The sequence below is a fragment of the Chlorocebus sabaeus genome, chromosome 16 (assembly GCF_047675955.1).
Source record: "Chlorocebus sabaeus isolate Y175 chromosome 16, mChlSab1.0.hap1, whole genome shotgun sequence".
Taxonomy (NCBI): Eukaryota; Metazoa; Chordata; class Mammalia; order Primates; family Cercopithecidae; genus Chlorocebus; species Chlorocebus sabaeus.
The window spans coordinates 43265528-43285302 of NC_132919.1; the positions used below are offsets into that span (position 1 = coordinate 43265528).

The following is a 19775-nucleotide window of genomic DNA, read 5'->3' on the forward strand; positions in this document are numbered from 1 at the left end:
AAGGGATGGAGGTTGCGTGCTCCTTATGAGAATCTAATGCCTGATGATTGAGGTGGAACAGTTTCACCCCAAAACCATCCCCCTGCCCTCTGGTCCATGAAAAAAAATTATCTTCTACAAAATGGATTCCTCGTGCCAAAAAGGTTGGGAACTGCTGGTATAATTGAATATTCAAAGCAAGTAATGGACATAGACAATTTTGTATTATTTATGTAAGTCATATGAAACATATATTTTACATATACTGTGAAGCGGCATCTACTAGGCATCCTCTAAGATGGTTCCCAGTGATCCCTACCTTCTGGTATTCATACTCTTGGGTAGGAGCCTCTTACACTGAACCAGGGTTGGTCATATAGCAGGAGTAGCTTTTGTCTTTCTCTCTCTCTGTCCTTTTTGTCCCTTACTTCGGGGAAGACAGCTGCCATACTGTGAGTAGCCCTACGTGTTCATGATATGGTGAGGAAGTGAAGCCTCCTGCCAATAACCTCATGAGTGAGCCTGGAACAAATACTCTAGCTGGCTCACTAAGCCACTCTTGAAGTCCCAGCCCTAACGTAGTGACTACAACTTCATGAGAGACCCAGAGAGAAAGTGAGAGAGTCAGAATAATCCAGTGAAGCCACTCCTGGATTCAAGATGCTCTAAACTTGAGTAAGAAAATGCATATTGGTTTAAGCTAAAATATTGGAGAAACTTATTATGCAGATATAGGGTTAGTACAAGTATGATAATAAATCACAGTGAATCTGAATCAACAGAAAGATAATAGAATACAAAAAAAGCAGTTAGCAGCTATGTCTAATTTGTCATAAATTCAGTTTTATTGCAAACTTAATAACTCTCCTAATAATTTTGTTACATTATATAACACATATAAAGCATGTGAACTTTTAAGTGGAATCATACCAAAGACTACTATGAATCTATAACAGTATACAACTTCAAAGGGAAAAAGATAAGAAGTTGGGTAGAAAAATGGATCAAGTTAATCAGAAAATTTCATTATAGCATTCTCAAGATCATGGATAGTTTGTTATTAAATTTAAGAATGTTGCAACTCTCTCTCTAAGGAGAACATAAGAAAAAATTTCCTAGAATGCACAAATACGTTTGAAAACTATATAAATAATGTATTTTCTTTTTCACATATATATGAGGCAAGTGAGCAAGCTCTGCCCACCTGCATATATGCATATACATATTGGTACACACACACACACACACACGGAAACATACACACACACACAGACATATATGTTTATTAATTCTATGAAACACTAGAAATGCCAACACTGATTAAATTTGTTCATCCTAGGTAAAATGCTTTCTTCTCTTGCATCAGAATTTAAGTAGATGACAAAGTATTAATATATGTGTAATGGACATGTGGATGGGCAGGAATATTCAATGAGGATTATGTTCATCTGGACATTCTTAGGGCACCACTGACAGTTATTCCCTTGCCAGAGGCTTGGCTTCCATCAGATGTAACAATTCAATTTCAGGGAAGGCAGTGACAGATGCCAATTTCAGGGACGAGATTATGTGTATATAGACCATCATCCCTTCTGGTGTTCTGGGAGGGTGATTTCAGTCACTATTCTTAAGTAGAGATGAGAGAGCAATGATCTGAGTCCATTACTTATTTCTTGCCTTCAAAGTATCATCTATATGGTAAATGAATCACTCTTACCTCAAAAGTTAACGCAGGCTATACAGACTGAAAATTTTTGTTAGGGTAGTAAGAGAATCAAGATTGAAACAAAACAAAAATGACAAACCAAAACTAAATAGTTCCAAAAAAAAAGACATATAGTAGATGTCTGCTTATGCAAACTTTACTTATCTGGCAACATCACCTAGTTGAATGCAGCTAAGAACCATGAAGAAACTCCCACCAAAATGTGAAAGCAAGGGGAGGGAGTGAAGAGGGCTAACCTTTGCTCAAAGTGTCTGTTTTGGACCAGATGCTATGATAGGCCCTTTACATACACAAACTCATTCATTCTGGACGGGAACCCTATGAGAGGGCTAATATACTTCCTATTTTATAAATGGAGAAATTAAGCCCGGAGAGGTTAAGTCAATGTGCCTGAGGTTTAGCTATTTTATTCAGCTATTTTGTGTAGACACTGTCATTTTAATTAAAGTTTCTCCAAGTCCAAAGCCCATGCTCTTCTTTCCCTGATACCAGATGGCCTTCCTGTAATCAAATCCACCTGCAACAGAACTTACGTATCACACTTGACTTACATAAGCACTCCTGCAGAACTCCATTCAAAGGCTATTTACAAGCAGTTCAAATTAGCCTCATTATCTGGCATCCAGTCCTCTCCAAATACAAAACTGGGGAAGAAGGTGACTTGTGGAGAGGGGGCAAAAGAGAATGGGCATGGGGAGAGAAACAGGGACACTGAGAGAAGCAAGAGATGACAGCTGTGTCTCTACTCTGTCTTATACATCTTAATATCCCCTGTAGAACTCACTGTATTGTGTATAATGATGGATGTTCATAAGGATTTGGTTCACTGGCCTCTGTATAAGAAGTCAGGGAAGTGTGTAACATATATTAAAGTAAGACTTTCATCAAGAACAGTTAAACTAAAATAAGTCTTGGTGCTTGAACAGGGTTAAGTTCCAACAACAACAAAAAACTAACTTACACCAAACACCCCATTCCTTCATGAGGCTGAGTAAAAGAAGCAATGGTATATTGTTAGATTTTCTTATTTCTACTCTTTGACTTTTTTAATCTCTGGAAGACAACTTCTTATTCTTACAACCAAGTTTCTATTCTACTATTTTAAAATGAATAAAGTATAGAGCTCTTCCTAAATTGAGATCTGTTTAAAGTGTCTTTCTTGTCACATGTCAACATACTATATTAACATGAGGATATGGAGGTGGTGAGGCATGGTGTGTGTGTGTGTGTGTGTGTGCGTGCGTGGGTAGCTTTGGAGCCAGACAACCCTGGACCTGAATCTTGGCTCTGCAATTTTACTACTGTATGACCTTGATGAGTACAGCCTCTTTAACAGTTTCTCCTAATGAAATGGTAAGGCAATGAAACCTACTATGGCCCTTTGGGGAATACATTTATTTTATCATCTCTTTTTCTGTTTTCCTTATGTGTCAAGACTAAGGTCAAGGCAAAAAAAATTGATGGACTTCCAAAACACACCCTTTGGGGGTATATTTTCTGAGCAAAGCAATGGGGTTAGGATAAATGTAGCGTCTCTCTGTTCTCTCCACAGACACTGAGTTGGTTCCCAGGGCAGCCAAAGGGCTATTGACTCCCTTTTGTCTCCTCTTCTGGGACTCTCTTCTCCCGTAGAGTGGGAGTCCAGCCCAAGGCTATTGTTCTAGGCTGCAAAGAACAGTGGCTTAAGCTAGGTGGGTCACAGGTAAGGAGACAAATCAACTTTCTGACTGACCATCTCTTGTTCCCGCTTTGTTCTCTGTTTTGGGTAACTGTGCCCCTCGTATTCTTTTCTCTTAAGGCACTAGTTAGATTCTGACATTCAGCTCTGGGTTAGGATATACTGACAGCCAGGTAAGTTTAGGTAAAGGAGTTCCCCACAGGGTCCAGACTCATTTACTGACATTTTTCAAAGGTCCCTGAATGCAGAACCCCAGTCAATAATGCATGCTAATTTTCTTTCTTTTAATCACGCATTTCTTTTGGGGACCTTCTAGGAGAAAGGCATGGCTCAGGGCAAGATGCAGCGCACCAACATCATAATGCCATTCCAATAAGAGCCTAGCAACATCTACTTTCCACATTGTTAAGAGCATTAAATGATATAGTGCATAGAGAAATATACCTAGCATATTCCTGACTATTAAGCACAAGTTAGTGCTCAGTAAACGCTCAGGCCCTCATCTTTTCCTTTATAAATTTATAAAGTTAATATCAAAAAGAGAGAAAGAAAGAAATTCAACACAGATATGAATGTACTTTTTCATTTTCCTGCCATTCCTACAGTACAGTGATTCAAAGCTTCCAGAAACTAAACATGATTAATCCTGCATACTAGAGAGCCCCTTCCAGAAGTGGTCTGATTCTGCAAGTAAAGAGTGTGGCACTAAATGTAATCTGCACATGGAATTCCTGGGTCCTCTATGCCAAAAGTTCCTTTTCTTTCACATGTTATAAACAACATCTTTGCCTGATTAATCACTTCATGCTAGAGATTGCAAGAAAAAAATTCAGCATGAAAACACTAGAGAAAAAACTAGAGAAAACAGGTTTATCTCTAGCTTTTCCTTAAATTTTTTCAAATACAAAGCTTTTGAATCCTCAGTGTTTTTAATGGTCATATAGATTGTTCAGGTTTCTTTTTTCCCCTCCACGATGGCTTCTCCATACTGTAAATTCATGATGGCCATTTATTGGGCATCTACTGTGTTCCAAGTCCTATGCTAGGTGCTTAACATTGAACAACTTTATAAAGTAGGTAATATTCCCCTCAGTATATGATGTGAAAGCTGAGGTTAAGAGAGATGTAGGAACTGTGTAAAGTTGCAGGGCGTGAGAATCCAAAATCTGGATATTGCTTTGTAAAATATTTGCATGTTTGAAAGGGGATAGCAAAGACATGTCTCCCTTTTCTTCCCAAAATGCATACCAAGTATACTTTGCTAAAAGGATACACAAAGGAGTTCCCTGAGATCTTAGGAGTCTGCTGGGATTCCCCTTTGTGCTCTCAAAATGTCAATTCTGACATAAAAGGAATTTTCAGGAAATGGTAGAAGTATATCACAGTGCTCTGTCCAGGGCAAAACTAACCAGTTCAGCACTAGGGAGTGTATTCCCATTCAGGCTTTCAAGGCTGGGTCTTTATCAGTGATAGTCTAGAGTAGTAGTAGAATCTTGGGGTCAGAAGACTTTGATTCTAGTTCTGACTTGCTAATTAAGTAGTGATAGATTTTTTGGTAACTACTCAAGGCTCTTATTTTCTTCATCTATAAAACAGAAAAAATGACAAGGTACACATACCTCAAGGGGTTTTTCTGAGAATCCACTGAGGTAAGGTTTGTTCAAATACTGTCCTATTTATCTCAAGTTATTTACTGTCTGTTTTTCCTATTGTGTAAATTCTATGCTATCAAGAAACCAGTCTATATATTTCACCACTCTATCTCTAGGGTGTGGTACACTGCCTGGCAAACAGCAAATGCCCAAAAAATAGTTGCAGAATGAACTGTGTGCATTTTAAAGCATTAAAAAATGTTGATTATTAGTATTATTGTTAATAACTTTTAAAGATATACAAAATGGATTTTTTTGTTAGGTATTAACTTTTCATAAACATTAATACTATTAGCCAGCAAGTGAATTTAGGCAGCCAGCGTTTAAGTTCAAATGATGATCCTGTTCCAATTTTTTGATGTTTCCCTAGAAATTATTACCAGGATTTTTCCCCCAAATGATATCTGATATTAGCATTTAAATCACATGAAATGAAAATGGTGAGGCTTCATTTCTTGTTACTAATTTTTGTAACCTCCAAGAAGGTTTCTTAGTTTTGCTGATTATTCTGCAACTTCCAGGTTCTCTCCAGATGTGAAGAAAATTGCTTACTTGGTTGAGATGCTTGTACTTACTTGATGAAGTACTTGATTCCATCTGCTGTGTAAGCTTCCTCCCACCCATAAGGTAAACCTAGAGTGAAAGGAAACCAAAAATATATTTAATAAGATGATAAAGATAACTTTATTTCCTGGACACAAACCTCCCTCATCTTTACAATTATTTGAGCACATTTCTTGTACAAAATAATTTTCTAGAAAGGGGGAATTAAGACAATTCAGATGAGCTTTCATATTCAGCATCTTTAGAACACAATAAATAAGTCTTGAGCAGTTAACAATCTGCTTTAGTTGCAATAACTGGATTATGACTTGTCATTTACATGTGGTGAGCATTTTTGTCAGCAGGATTCAAGCAAAAATTTGTGTTGCAGTGGATGGTTTTTGCCTGAAGGCAGAAGGATGGACAAGATGGCCTCTGCTTGTCTATTCTGGCTCAAAGTTTCTTTAATTGGCTCCCTTTACATTCTTTCACTCAGCTCCACAGGGAATCAGACATGAGTGCCAGATCAGCAGGGGTTTGAAAGTAGCTTTTGGACAAGACAAAATTCCTTATTAAGTTTGAAAGTTTAGCAAAGCGATTTACAATGGATTGTGGCATTTTACTTTGTTAATTAAGAATTTTGTGCACTAAACATAAACGGCCAAACAATTTGCTAAACTTAGCTTCCATTTCTGTAATGGGATTGAGAATAGTTAGCTATAAAGAGATGTGGATTGACGTAAGCAAGCAATATTTGGCCATATTTCTGTAAATGAGTACATTTTGGCCCTCATCATACCAAGAGAACAGCCCCAAGTTGAGGCAGCCACATTTTCCTACATTCTGATTTTGGGTGGTACGTTTCCAGAACACAGTGGTTTCCACCCCTCTGTTCCATCCAAGTACTGCTAAGGATTTTAATCCAATTTTTGGATCAGTTCTTTGACACTGGCTTATCACGACTCAGGTAGCCTACCTCTTTGGAAAGTAACTGAGCTTTAACAACAAATCATTGACTTCTTTTCCCCAAGTCTCAGCAAGGGGCAGAGCAAAAGTGCAGGAAAGGTAACTATTTTTGCTTGTTTGTTTTTAGAGACAGGGCTTCTCTTTGTTGCCGAGGCAAGAGTGCAGTAGCGCAATCATAGCTCACTGCAACTCTGAACTCCTGGGCTCAAGTGATTCTCCCTCCTCAGCCTCCCAAGTAGCTGGGACTATAGGTACGTGCCACCATTCCTATTTTTTTTTTTTTTTAATTTTTTTGTAGAGACCAGATCTCCCTATGTTGCCCAAGCTGGACTCAGACTCCTGGCCTGAAGTGATCCTCCCACCTTGGCCTCCCAAAGTGCTAGAATTATTGTTGTGAGCCACTGTGCTTGGCCTAACAGTAACTATTTGAATGAAATGAAACCTTACTCTACTGCCATTTGCTTCTTGCGAATAGTCTTTGAGAAGCAACTCTAAGGATGATGTTTTTGTAATTATGAAAAACAAGAAATACACTTTGCATTGTGTTTATTTCCAGTCTTTTACCACAGGTCATACACACCTTGAGCAAAAACTCTGTAACTATTTCCTTTGTATATTAACGCAGGCCACCTTGGAGTTTCATTCTCTCTTTATGAATAAATGTTCCTCTTATAAGTAGAAAATAAGCACTTCCTAGAGCTTGGCATACGCAAATGACTGGCTTCCTGAAAGCCCCTGAGTGACTCTCACTATACGTCTCCTCTAGTGTCCACTGCAAGCACATACTCAGCCAGATGCGCCATCATAAACTGCTCTGCTGTACCAGTTCAAGTAGATTTATTTTCTGTCTTCATGCTTTCTGCATCTTCTTTTATAGATCACTTCATTCATCACTGACAAGCCCCTCACTTGGAGGAAAGAAACTGATGACTGTACCTAAGAACCTTGCTTTCATGACAAAAATGCTCAGAAATACCAGGATTTCCAATCAATAAGACAAAGGCAGCTAACAGTTAAGTAGGAAGTTATTCTAATGTGACTACAATTTTTGTCTGCTGAATAATTTGATCAGTACAATTGTATCTGTCCTTCTAATTTCTTAAGTTACAGATATGTTCTAATAAATAAAGAAAAATGGACACTTTCAAGACAGTATCTCTTAATCTACAGGAGCATTTGAAAATCGACATTAATATCAGATTACCACATCCCCTGTGCCATCAGAATAGAATTTCTGCCTTGATTATTTCTTTACAATTATTAAAAAAGAATTATAACTTTATAACAGCCTTATAAAGGTACTAATTCATAGGCATTTAAGTCACAATGGTTATTCAATGACTGCAGCCATAAAGATATCCCTGGATATTAAATATGTATAGCTTATTTTAGAAGATGTTCTCTGCTCTGAGAAAATAAGTGTTTCTTTTTGAGAGATTCAATAGTTTCTTATAGTTTGTGCAGATTTCATATAATCTATTATATAAAAGACAGACCTAGAGACTAAAATGATAGTAATTAATCTCTCAGTGATATTTCAGTAATAGAAAACAATCACTGTTCAATTATAAACTAAAAAACACAAAGCCTACCTTATACAAAAATAGGACTTCTGATTCCCACCAGCTTATTGATGAACTCAGTTTTCCATTAGTAAAGGTTTCATTTCTTCATAATAAGTGATTTGGATATAACTAACATTATCTAAATACTTTTCCATAATAATTTTTGTACCAAACATTAAAATCTTCCCACATTTATCACATCTTTATACTTGGAAATATACAATGCTTCCATTTTTTTTTCATATTTGCTTTAAAAATGTTACGACAACTATAACCACCTGGAATTGCTTTTGATTAGAAGTATTGTCTATGAACCCTCCCATAACATTCTTTCCATCAGTGATCATCTGTTTTGAATCAATAACTTCATAGTGATGACTCCAAAATCTTCATGAGTATCTTGCCAATGTAAGAGTCTTAAACACATTCAACTTAGAATAGAGGCTGTTACCTAAAACTCAACATATCCAAAACCAAAGTCATTATGTTTGCAGACAAAATAGTTTCCTTTCTGATTTCCCAGTCTATTTATGTATCAAATATTTTCTTTGTCATACCTGGCCCATATGTATCATTCATTAAATATTTATTGATCCTTCATTATGTGTAAAGCATTTTGCTAGATGCTCAATATACAATGATAAACAAATAGACATGACCCTTGATCATATGAAGCTTGAAATCGACATAAAGACGTTATTAAAAATAGGAATAAGTTCTATGAAAAAAATATGGAATACGATGAAGGTAAGTCATAGCACAGAAAAAGGCTGAACTCCCTAATGCAGAAAGAATTCCTACAAATCGATAATAAGATCAATAACAGACAACAAAATAGGCAAAACGTGAAACATTTAGGGCATGAAACACAAATGAACACGTGAAAATGTTTAACTTCATGCTTAATTAAAGAAATAAAAAGCTATTATGAAATACCATGTTCATTTATCAGATTAGCAAACATTAAAAAGTAGTTTAATCAGACACAGCACTGATGGTGTGAAGAGATAGTCATTCTCATATTAACAGAAGTATTAAGTATTACACACTTAGGAGAACCTTGTAAATACCTATCTAAAATTTTCAATGCTAATAACAATGAGTTGACATTTATTGAGCAGTTAGACTCTAGACACTGTCGTAAGCACCATACATGTACCAATTCACTTAATCCTCACGAATAATCTATGAGAAGTACTGCTATTATCCCTATTTTAGCAATAGAGAACTGAGGCACAGAAAATTTAAATCACTTTCCCAAGGTCACACAGCTAGCAGGGGAAGGAGCCCAGACTCTTCATCACTATGTTGAATGATCTCCATATAGCTTAATCCAGCAATTTTTCTTGTAGAAATTTATCCTATAGATATGTTTTATTGACAAGACAGTTCATTGTAAAAACAAAAAATTGGAAATAATCTAAATAACCATCAATGGGAACTGATTAAATAAAGATACTGTAATAACAGAGCCAGATGTATTTGAAAAACATTTGTTAGTGCTATAAAATTGTTACAAACTCAAATACGTTTAACTTTTAGCATCCAACATGCTGAGCAGAGCAGAAGGAGAGAGGGAGGGAGGGAGGGAGGGAGCGTGGAGGTGTGGGGGGAGATATCTCTAACTTACAATTAATAAGGCTTTGCTAAAGAATATAACATTCATCACATAAATGGAATTTTCACTTGATTTGCAGCCAGAAAATCTGAATCCATATGTAATGTTCTTCAATTGCAAGCTGAATAACCATGGGAAAGTAATAATCTTATGGAATCTGAACTTTCTATATAAATAGATTTGTCATTTATCTAGTAGTGATGATAATAGCTACCATTCTAGCTTAGGGGGTTAGCATGATACTCTTATTAGATAACATGTAACTACACAATGATATACAAAAGCAGACAATTGTTATTAATCGTAATGAAATTAACAGCCCGTTCTTCATTGCTTATGGTTCTGGTGATATAGAGTATTTTGGAAGCTTAACATAGGAAAGTGTTTATAGGTGAAACCTCCATTAAGGCATAAGCACTTTTTTATTTTTAAAATCCTTTCCTCAATCTCTGTTTTACTCGTGATAACACTCAGCAATAGAATAACAGAAACTAGTGGGACACTCTGACCCTGATCCAGTAGTGTGATGGTAAATGTTTTAACAACCAGCTCTTGGGGGTGGGGGCAAGACTTGATTTGCAACATTTGCTCAGTTTCATAGTGTAAATACTATACCATGCCTATTTTGAGCTACCAATGTGATGTCACTGAATACGGAGACAGGAAGAAATGCATAGTAATACACCATGATATATAATTCTTAGATACAATAGGTGTAAATAATCTCAAGAACAAAGACAGTAAATAAAATATTTATTTATGCAAATAAATAATTAGGAAGTGGTTAGTTTTTAAAATATTTATTACCATTTCTTTTAATATACTTTTCAGTTTAAATATTTTAATTATTAATAATGACTGTGTTTGACAATTGGCTCACAAAATTCTTGTAAGCCAGTAGAAGCCAGCTCAAACATACTACTGTGGCTACCCACTTTTTAGCTCCCTGGTCCCGTTACACAGAAAGTTCCAAAAATCAAAGGACAGCAACGCTGTTTTATCCAATAGAAGATGACATGAAATTGATAGCAGCTTTCAAAAGTGTAAAGAATTGTTGCCCTAACAATAAACTATGTTTATCGAATGTTTACATAGTGCTTTCTACTATTTCTGACATTCTTCTAGGTAGTTTATAAATAGTATTAATTCATTGTACCATCACAACAATTTGAGATAGATACTGTTATTAACCTCATTTTGCAGAGAGGAAACTGAGGGATAACGAGGTTTAAATAACTTGTCCATTGTCACACTGCTGATAGTGCAGTCATGATTTGAATGTAAGCATTCGGATGCCAGAGCCTATGCTTTTAAGCACTGTGTGTTGCTTCTTTTCCCTAACTCCTGTTTGCACTGCCAACAGTCAAAATTAAAACAATCAAATAATACTTTTGCCTAACTCTTTGAGGAACACAAAAAGTAAACTAGATTCCCAACGTCTCAATTTGTGCATTATTATCCAGAGCAATGCTCTTTTAAAAGGAACTGAAATAATTTCTAGGCTTCAACACAAAGCAGTCTATTTTAGAGACATTACATGTTTACAATTGTACAAGTTAATTTGTAGGTCTGAACTGCAGTGCCAATTTAAAAAGAACTACTAGCTAATTTTCCTATGAAAAAGGAATCTATATACTGAGAGATGGTTGCCACCTATAAATAACCAAATAATGCAGTATTTCAACTATTAAAATCATTTCAACTATTAAAATCATTCAACCATTAAAATCACTACTAAAATCAAAATAATTGAAAAAATGTATATATTTTCTGAATTGTGATTTAAACACTCCTTAATATTGACCTTGCAAAAATGCTGTGTTTTAACAAACTTGATTTTGGACCTGTGACTCGATTATTTTACCACCTGGTTATATACATCATTGTTGTCTGAGCCAAAAAAAAAAAAAAGCAAATGACATATATACATATATAATTTTACACATTTTGTGCATCCCAAATGCAAAAGTTAAAATGTTAATGTAATTAGATATGAGCTATTTCTAGTTAGAAGTCACTTACCCGGCAATTGAAAAGCTATAACATATTAAAGGAAGAACAGTGTAAAAAACTTCTAGAGGTTATCTGGTGGTTCACAGTCTGCTTTATCTGTCTGTCGTTATTTTTTTTGCCAACATATACTATACAAGTTACCAGTAAAAGAGAAGGGGAAATGCCAACATTCATTTTCTGCATTTATCTTCCCAATAGATGCAGAATTCAGTGTTTTTTACAGTTGGAGTTCTCTCCCTCTCAGTTAAATTATGGAGTCACTTCTTTGAATTCTGAGGTACAGACATTCAAGGGGCCAGTTTAAATGTTTTCTCTTACATTGCTAACTCTGATCCCATGACCCAGACTGAAGATGAGAATGTACGATTTCCCCAGCAGTTGTTTCTGGGCATTTATATTATGTAACGCTGGGGGAATGATCTGGGCTAAGGCACTTTGATTTGATTTGCTTAAAAGCAGTAATAGACAACGGACTTTATTCTGTGCACTAATGAAACTCAGCATAAAACTTGCTGAAGCTTTCCTCACTAGAGTGTGAGATCAGCCTAAAGACAGAGCTGAATAACAGGATGAAATGATCTTCTCATACTCTGTCCTGCCAACAACCTTGGTTATGATTAGTCATCTAATAAATTTAATCAATGTAGACAGTAATGATGAATAATACATCTGACTCTTCTCAACCCAACTTCTTATTTTTATAGGGACCCCCCACCCCATACATCAATTTCTCCAGAAATTCTGAAGTTATATATAATTGCTTTGGATGAAATAACAGATCTTCATTTCACAAATCAAATGAAAATTTGATCCCAATTTTGTTTTACAGTAAAGCATTTTTTTGGCATCTACTGTACATCAACTGCTAAGCTAAACACTTTAAATTTGTTATGGTAAGAGATGGTTTTCACTGGTTATCTCATAATACATTTCATATAAAATAACTGTGTACTTCATTAAAAAAAAAAAGGCCTTTCAGTACATTCACCCTATCCTCTTGTAGCTGAAGACCTTGCTTCTTACCTCACTGAGAACACAGAAGCATCAGGAAGAGAACTTCTAGATTCCCACCACAACATCCACCAACAATTCACATACTCCGCCTTTCTCTGTGATCATACCTCATGCATTCCTTCCATCTTACTTACTCAAAGCTTCAATCCAACAATTGTCTGCTTTCTTCCCCAACATCTGTGTTCCCTCCCGGTACTGGGTTATTACCATGGGCATAAAAATGAGCTGTAATTATCTTCTATCTTAAAAAAAAATTAAAAGCAAAACTTTGTCTTGCCCTCACATTTCCTTGCAGCTACTACTCCATTTCTCTGCTCTACTTTATAACAAAACCTTACAAAAATGGATTTGTCTACATTCAATTTCCCTCTTTTCATTCATTCTCTTTTAAATCAACTCTAGTGAGGCTACCATTTGCCCTATGCCACTAAAACAGCTCTTGTCACTTTATGTCCAGAAGTCCATTTTCAGTCCTCAGCTTCCTTCACTTTTGACTGTATGTGATGCTGTTGATCACTATCTCCTTGGAACAGTTTATTTGACTGCAAAGACACAGCTTTCTCTAGGTTCTCCTCTGTCACTGGCTGTTTCTTCCCTGCTCATTTGCTAGTTTCTTCTCATCTCCCCAGTCTCTAAAGGTTGGACTACTCCAAGGCTTGGTTCTTCAACTCCTCTCTGTCCTTCCTTTCTGTTCTTTTCCTGCTTACACTCATTTGTTAGGTGATCTCATCCAGTTTCTATTTAAATACTATTCATACGCGACCCAGAATTCTCTATGCCCAGTCTGGACCTCTCTCCTGATTTCCAGACTGGCAAATTCAGGTGCATGCCCTCTCTTCCTTTATCATTGTATCACTTTTAAACTGAAGGTGCCCGTTACTGATTTCCTGACTCTTCACCCAAACCTCGCCTCTCAGCTTTCCCCATCAATTTCTATCCTTCCAGTTGCTCAGGCCTAGGACACATCCTTGACCCTTTTCATTCTTTTACATCCCATATGTAATCAACCAGCATATCTTGGTGGCTTTGTCTTCAAATTAGTTACAGAATTTGACCACTTCCCAAAACTTTTAGCATTATTAAGTTGGTCCATCTCCTACCTAGATTATTCTGATAGCACTGTAACTGGTATCCCTGCCACAGTCTACTTTCAAACTAGTAGGCAGCATCACTAAAAAAACAAAAAGTCAGATTATGTTCCTTCTATATGACCTGCCTCCCCCATCTCCAACTTCTCTGACTTCATCTCTTAATTCTTTATGTTCAATGTGCTGCAGCTGCATTGGTCTCATACTGTTCCTTGAACATAACAAGTATGTTCCTGCTTCAGGGCCTTTGCACTTGCTAGCCCTTCTGCCTAGAGAGCTGTTCCCTTTGAATGCATGGCTCACTCTGTCATTCCCTTTCAGGGTCTGCTCAGATGTCATTCAATCAGTGATCCTTTCCCTAGTCACTCATAAAAGAGCCAGCTCCCTTCCTCTTCAACCTCTGACACTCATTATCCCCCTCAACCTGGTTTCTTTTCTCTCTCTTTCCTCACTAGGATGCAGATTCCATAAGAGGAGGTACTGTTCATTCACTGTTTCACTGCCAGTATTCTTGTGGCACATGATAGGCTCTTAGTTGCTGAATTAAGGAATCAATGTTCACCAAATATCTGTATTTATACAAATACCTACTATTTAACAGGATGTAATATTTGGGAGGAGAGTTCTTTAGAAAAAGATGTTGAGAGGGTGTTTAATAAGATAATTGGGCTGGGTATGATGGCTCATGCCTATAGTCTCAGCACGTTGGGAGGCTGAGGGCGGATCATGAGGTCAGGAGTTCAAGACCACCCTGATCAACATGTTGAAAGCCCGTCTCTACTAAAAATACAAAAATCACCAGGGCGTGGTGGCACACACCTGTAATCTCAGCTACTCGGGAGGCTGAGGCAGGAGAATCGCTTGAATCCCGGAGGCAGAGGTTGCAGTGAGCCGAGATCATGCCACTGCACTCCATCCTGGGGGACAGAGTGAGACTCCGTGTCAAATAATAATAATAATAATAATAATAATAATAATAATAATAAAAAAATTGAAAGTGAGGCTGTAAAAGAATATGCTGAAATATTTGAATTATTTTCCCCAAGAGTTGATATTCTTCTTTTCCTTATGGGTACAGAGATGAAGAGGGGAGGGGCTCTAATTTATTTCAGTACACAAAGATAACATGTTTTTAGAAAGAACTGCTGTTGGCCAGGTGCAGTGGCTCACATTTGTAATCTCAGCACTTTGGGAAGCTGAGACAGGTAGATTACTTGAGTCCAGGAAAAAAAAAATGCGAAAAATTAGCCAGGCATAGTGGCATGCACCTACGGTCCCAGATACTCAGGTGGCCGAGGTGGGAGGATGGCTTGAGCCTGGGAGGCAGAGGTTGTAGTGAGCCTAGATGGCGCCACAGCACTCCAGCCTGGGTGACAGAGCCAGACCCTGTCTCAAATCGGGGTGTTGGGGAAGCACTGTTGTTATTACAATGATAAAAATATTAAGGGGCCAGTGGCTGTTGAACATGAATTCCTGGGAAAAAAAATGCACCTTCTCTTTTCTGTTCTATCCAGGAAAACTGATTTAGTGATTAGAGGTGGTAAAGTTGCTATCCAGCAAACTTGATTTACGCTGGTTAAGAGTCATAGCAGCATGTCTGATAGTTCAAAATGGACACTACCATTTGCTTGTAACAGGTTGCCTGACAGCAATAGGTAGACATACTTGATCTAAGAAAATAGGAACAGCAGCTTGCTAATTAGGTCAAAATGCTAGATTCAAAACTGACAGGGAAATTAGTGTGTCTCAAGGTGATTTCATAAAATCCCTATGGGATGTCATTCACTTAATATTACTGTACCATGTTTCTAAGAGTATCCCATACCAGCATACCAGAATTCTAAAAAGAGGACATACAAATGGCCAATAGATGTGTAAAAGTGATTCACCACGAATAATCATCAGGGAAATGCAAAATAAAATCACAATGAGATATCACTTCACACCTGTTAGAATGGCTATTATCAAAAAGTTGAAAGATAATCATTGGTGAGGATGCAGAGAAAAAAGAATCCTTGTACACTGTTGGTAGGAATGTAAATTAGTACACCATTTTGGAAAATAGTATGTAGGTTCCTCAAAAACTAAAACTAGAATTACTATATGATCCAGTAATCCCACTTTTGGGTATATACCCAAAGAAATTGAAATCTGCATGTTGAAGAGATGTCTGAATGCCCATGTTAGTTATAGCATTGTTCACAATAGCCAAGATATGGAAACATCATGATATGGCCAAGATATCACTCATCAACAGATGAATGGATGTGATATTATGAACAATGGAATCTTGTCAGCCTTAGGAAAGGATTCTGCCATTTGCGACATGGGTGAATCTAGAGGAGATTATGTAAAGTGGAATAAGCCAGGCACAGAAAGACATCTATGACATGACCTCTACTTATATGTGAAACCTAAAAAGTCAAACTCATAGAAATGAAGAGTAGAATAGTTGTTACCAGAGGTAGGTGGGGAGGGAACAGGAGAAGGGGAAATGTTGGTCAAAGGTATACAGTTTCAGTTAGACAGGAGGGATAAATTCTGGTGATCTACTGCACAGCATCATGACTGTCATTAATAAGAACGTGTTGTATATTTCAAAATTGCTAAAAGTGTAGATTTTAAACGTCCTACCACAAAGAAATGATAAATATGTGAGGTGATGAAAATGTTAATTGGCCTGATTTGATCATTCCACAATGTACGCATATACTGAAACATCACATTGTACTCCATAAAGATATACAATTATCATTTGTTAATTAAAAAATATAAAAGGTTTCAAAAAAACATAATGTTTATACTTTTATAGCAACAGTTTTCTACTGTTGCATAGCATATCACCAATTTAGCAGCTTAAACAACACCTATGCATTAGATCCAAGTTCTGAAAAGTTCTGTAGGTTAAAAGTCTGGCATGGCATGACTGAAATCAAGGTGTCAGCTGGGGTAAGTTTGTATCTGGAGTCTCTGGGGAACAATTTACTTTCAAATTAATTTTTTTGTTGTTGTTGGCAGAGTTCAGTATGCAGCTGTAGGACTGAGGTCCCTGTTTTTTTGCTGGCCATCAGCTGGGGGCCACTCTCAGCTCCTAGAAGTAGCTAGCATTCCTTGCCATGTGACCCCTCCATTTTCAGTCCATCTTAAGTGGTGACACACAAGAGTCCTTTTCAGATTTCTAATATGACTTCTCTGTCTCTGATTTCAAGATTTAGATTTAAAGGCTCATGTAGGTCAGGCCCACCAGGATAATCTCTTTGTCTTAAGGTTAACTAATTACATACGCAAAATCTCATCACAGCAGCAGCTAGATTAGTATTTGGTTAAATAACTGACAGAAGGTGTGTGTACACAAGGAACCAGGAATATGGGGGCCACCTGAGAATGTTGCCTACCACAATGCTCCTATTATTTATTTTATACAATGTCTAAATTAGAGCTGGGACACTTTTTTGTTGTTCCTAGGAAGGAAAATGTAACTAAGAAAAATATATCAAGGGTTACATACAAATAAAAAGAACTTAATAATGAATTTTGGGTTTTTTTCTTTCTTTTTTTTTCTTTTCCTTTTTTTTTTTTTCTTTTTTTTGAGAAATAAAATCTCCCTGTGTTGCCCTGGCTGGACTCAAACTCCTGGGCTCAAGGGATCTTCCTGCCTCAATCCTCATGAATAGCTGGGACAACAGACATGTGCCATGGCACCTACTTAATTTTAGTTTTCTTTATTTATTTTTTTTTGTCATGGGATTATAAACATTTTCTTCCAATAAACCCGGAACATTAAAAAAATAGTTTTCTATTTCATCTTGTGGTCAGTTAACGAGGGAGAGAAAGTGATAAAAGAAAAAGGGGGGAAAGGGAAGAAAGAAGGCAGGAGAATGAGAAGCCAGAGGTAAGAAGAGAGAGCAGAGATTAAAAAAAAAAAAAAAAAAAAGAATCTGGCCAGGTGCGGTGGCTCACGCTTATAATCCCAGCCCTTTGGGAGGCCGAGGTGGGAGGATCACAAGGTCAAGATATCAAGACCATCCTGGCCAACATGGTGAAAGCTCATCTCTACTAAAAATACAAAAATTAGCCGGCGTGGTGGCGAATGTCTGTAGTCCCAGCTACTCAGGAGGATAAGGCAGGAGAATCACTTGAACCAAGGAGGCGGAGGTTGCAGTAAGCTGGGATTGCGCCACTGCACTCCAGCCTGGTGATGAAGAGAGGCTCCGTCTTAAAAAAAAAAAAAAAAAAAAAAAATCCTTACAGGCTGAGCATAGTGGCTCACGCCTGTATTCTCAGCACTTTGGGAGGCCAAGACGGGCGGATCACCTGAGATTAGGAGTTCAAGACCAGTCTGGCCAACATGGGGCAACCCCGTCTCTACAAACGTACAAAGGTAGCCAGGCATGACGGCAGGTGCCTGTCATCCCAGCTACTTGGGAGGCTGAGGTGGGAGAATCACTTGATAGCGGGTGGTAGACGTTGCAATGAGCTGAGATCATGCCATTGCACTCCAGCTGGGGTGACAGAGCGAGACTCCTCAAAACAAACAAACAAACAAACAAACAAGCAAAAGGACTATGAAATCTTATAGTTGTGTCCAGTTATAGACTATATTTTAAAAAGAAGGAAGAGAGAGAATACATAAAAGGGATTATGGGAGGCTAAAGTTAGGCACAGTAAAGTTGAGCAGGTAAAGTGCATTTGGGGGTGGTAGACTCAAATCTCCAGACCCCACCTCTCAATCTGATTTGGAATCTCATCCAAGCAACCTCTGGGACAACTGGTTAAAATCTCCCTCACATTCAGCCAGTGTGGTAACTTCCTGAACACTCTCAGCAATGCCTCTCCCTCTTACCTCTCAGGTAAGTTCAGTTACCTGAACTTATCTCAGCAACACCTGCCCAGACGCTGGGTCTGCCAGAAACTTCAACACTTTTTTGACTTTCATTTGTTGAATACCTACTGTCAGAGAACTGGTATAATGGTACCCAGATTCAGGACAGTATCTCACACATAGTGGGCACTCAAGAATTATCTGTTGATTGACTGTAGAAATTTGCCTCCCATGAAGACTGATGATTTAGTGAATCTTGCACATATTTGAAATTTTACTGTTGTTATGAGGTCTTTGTACTCACCAGGGGAGCTTATAAATATTTGTACAACTGTTATTTGTGGATTTTGACAACAGGGTAACGAGGATCAATAGACATACAATTTTAGAAATGCTGTCACAGATGAGATGAAATGAAGTCAAGATCATTGCTGTTTCCGACCTTGAATATAAATATATATACATAATGAAACCCTAAACACCACTGATCCCTAATCATACAGCATTTGTTGTTACTATCTTTGTCTTTCAAATTTAAAAAAGTTTATCTTAAAATCTGTTAACAACCTCACATTACTTTCAGGTAAAATTTGGAAAAAAATCATAAAAACAAGCTCCCTGAAGACATCTGCCTTTAAGAGGATGTTTGAAAATTTTAAATGTGTTTTTAAAAAGATTTAAAGAAAAACAATAAAAACACCTTCATAGAGGGTTATTTTTTCAAATAATAGCTCTCATGAAGTTAGATAACTCAATAGTCATTACATTAAAGAGTTATAAACTTAAATAAAAGTGACCCCATTTTGCTTTTTCTCTTCCGCAAAGAATACCAGTTCTGACTGTACAGTTTGTTATCACTCAAAAAATTTAATCATTTAAATCATTTAAATCCATCCATGGATATGTTAATCCATGTTTTCAATAATCTTGAAAGACCATTGAAAACATATATCCCCAGAAAATCACATCCTTGAATGTTCACAACAGTTTTATTCACACTAGCTTCAAATTGAAAACAATTGGAAGATCCATCAATTGGTGACTGGATAAACTGTGGCATAACAATACAATGGAATACCACTCAACATTACGCATGTAAGGATGAATCTCA

General features: G+C 37.1%; 1 protein-coding gene across 1 annotated transcript in view; it reads right to left on the reverse strand.

The window, feature by feature from the left end:
* Window positions 1-19775, reverse strand: part of STXBP4 (syntaxin binding protein 4) — a 197943-nt gene that overhangs the window by 19314 nt on the left and 158854 nt on the right. Inside the window, exon 17 of the mRNA XM_008011417.3 lies at window positions 5611-5668. Within this exon, the coding sequence (XP_008009608.1) occupies window positions 5611-5668 (58 nt within the window). The remainder of the gene's footprint in view (window positions 1-5610; window positions 5669-19775) is intronic.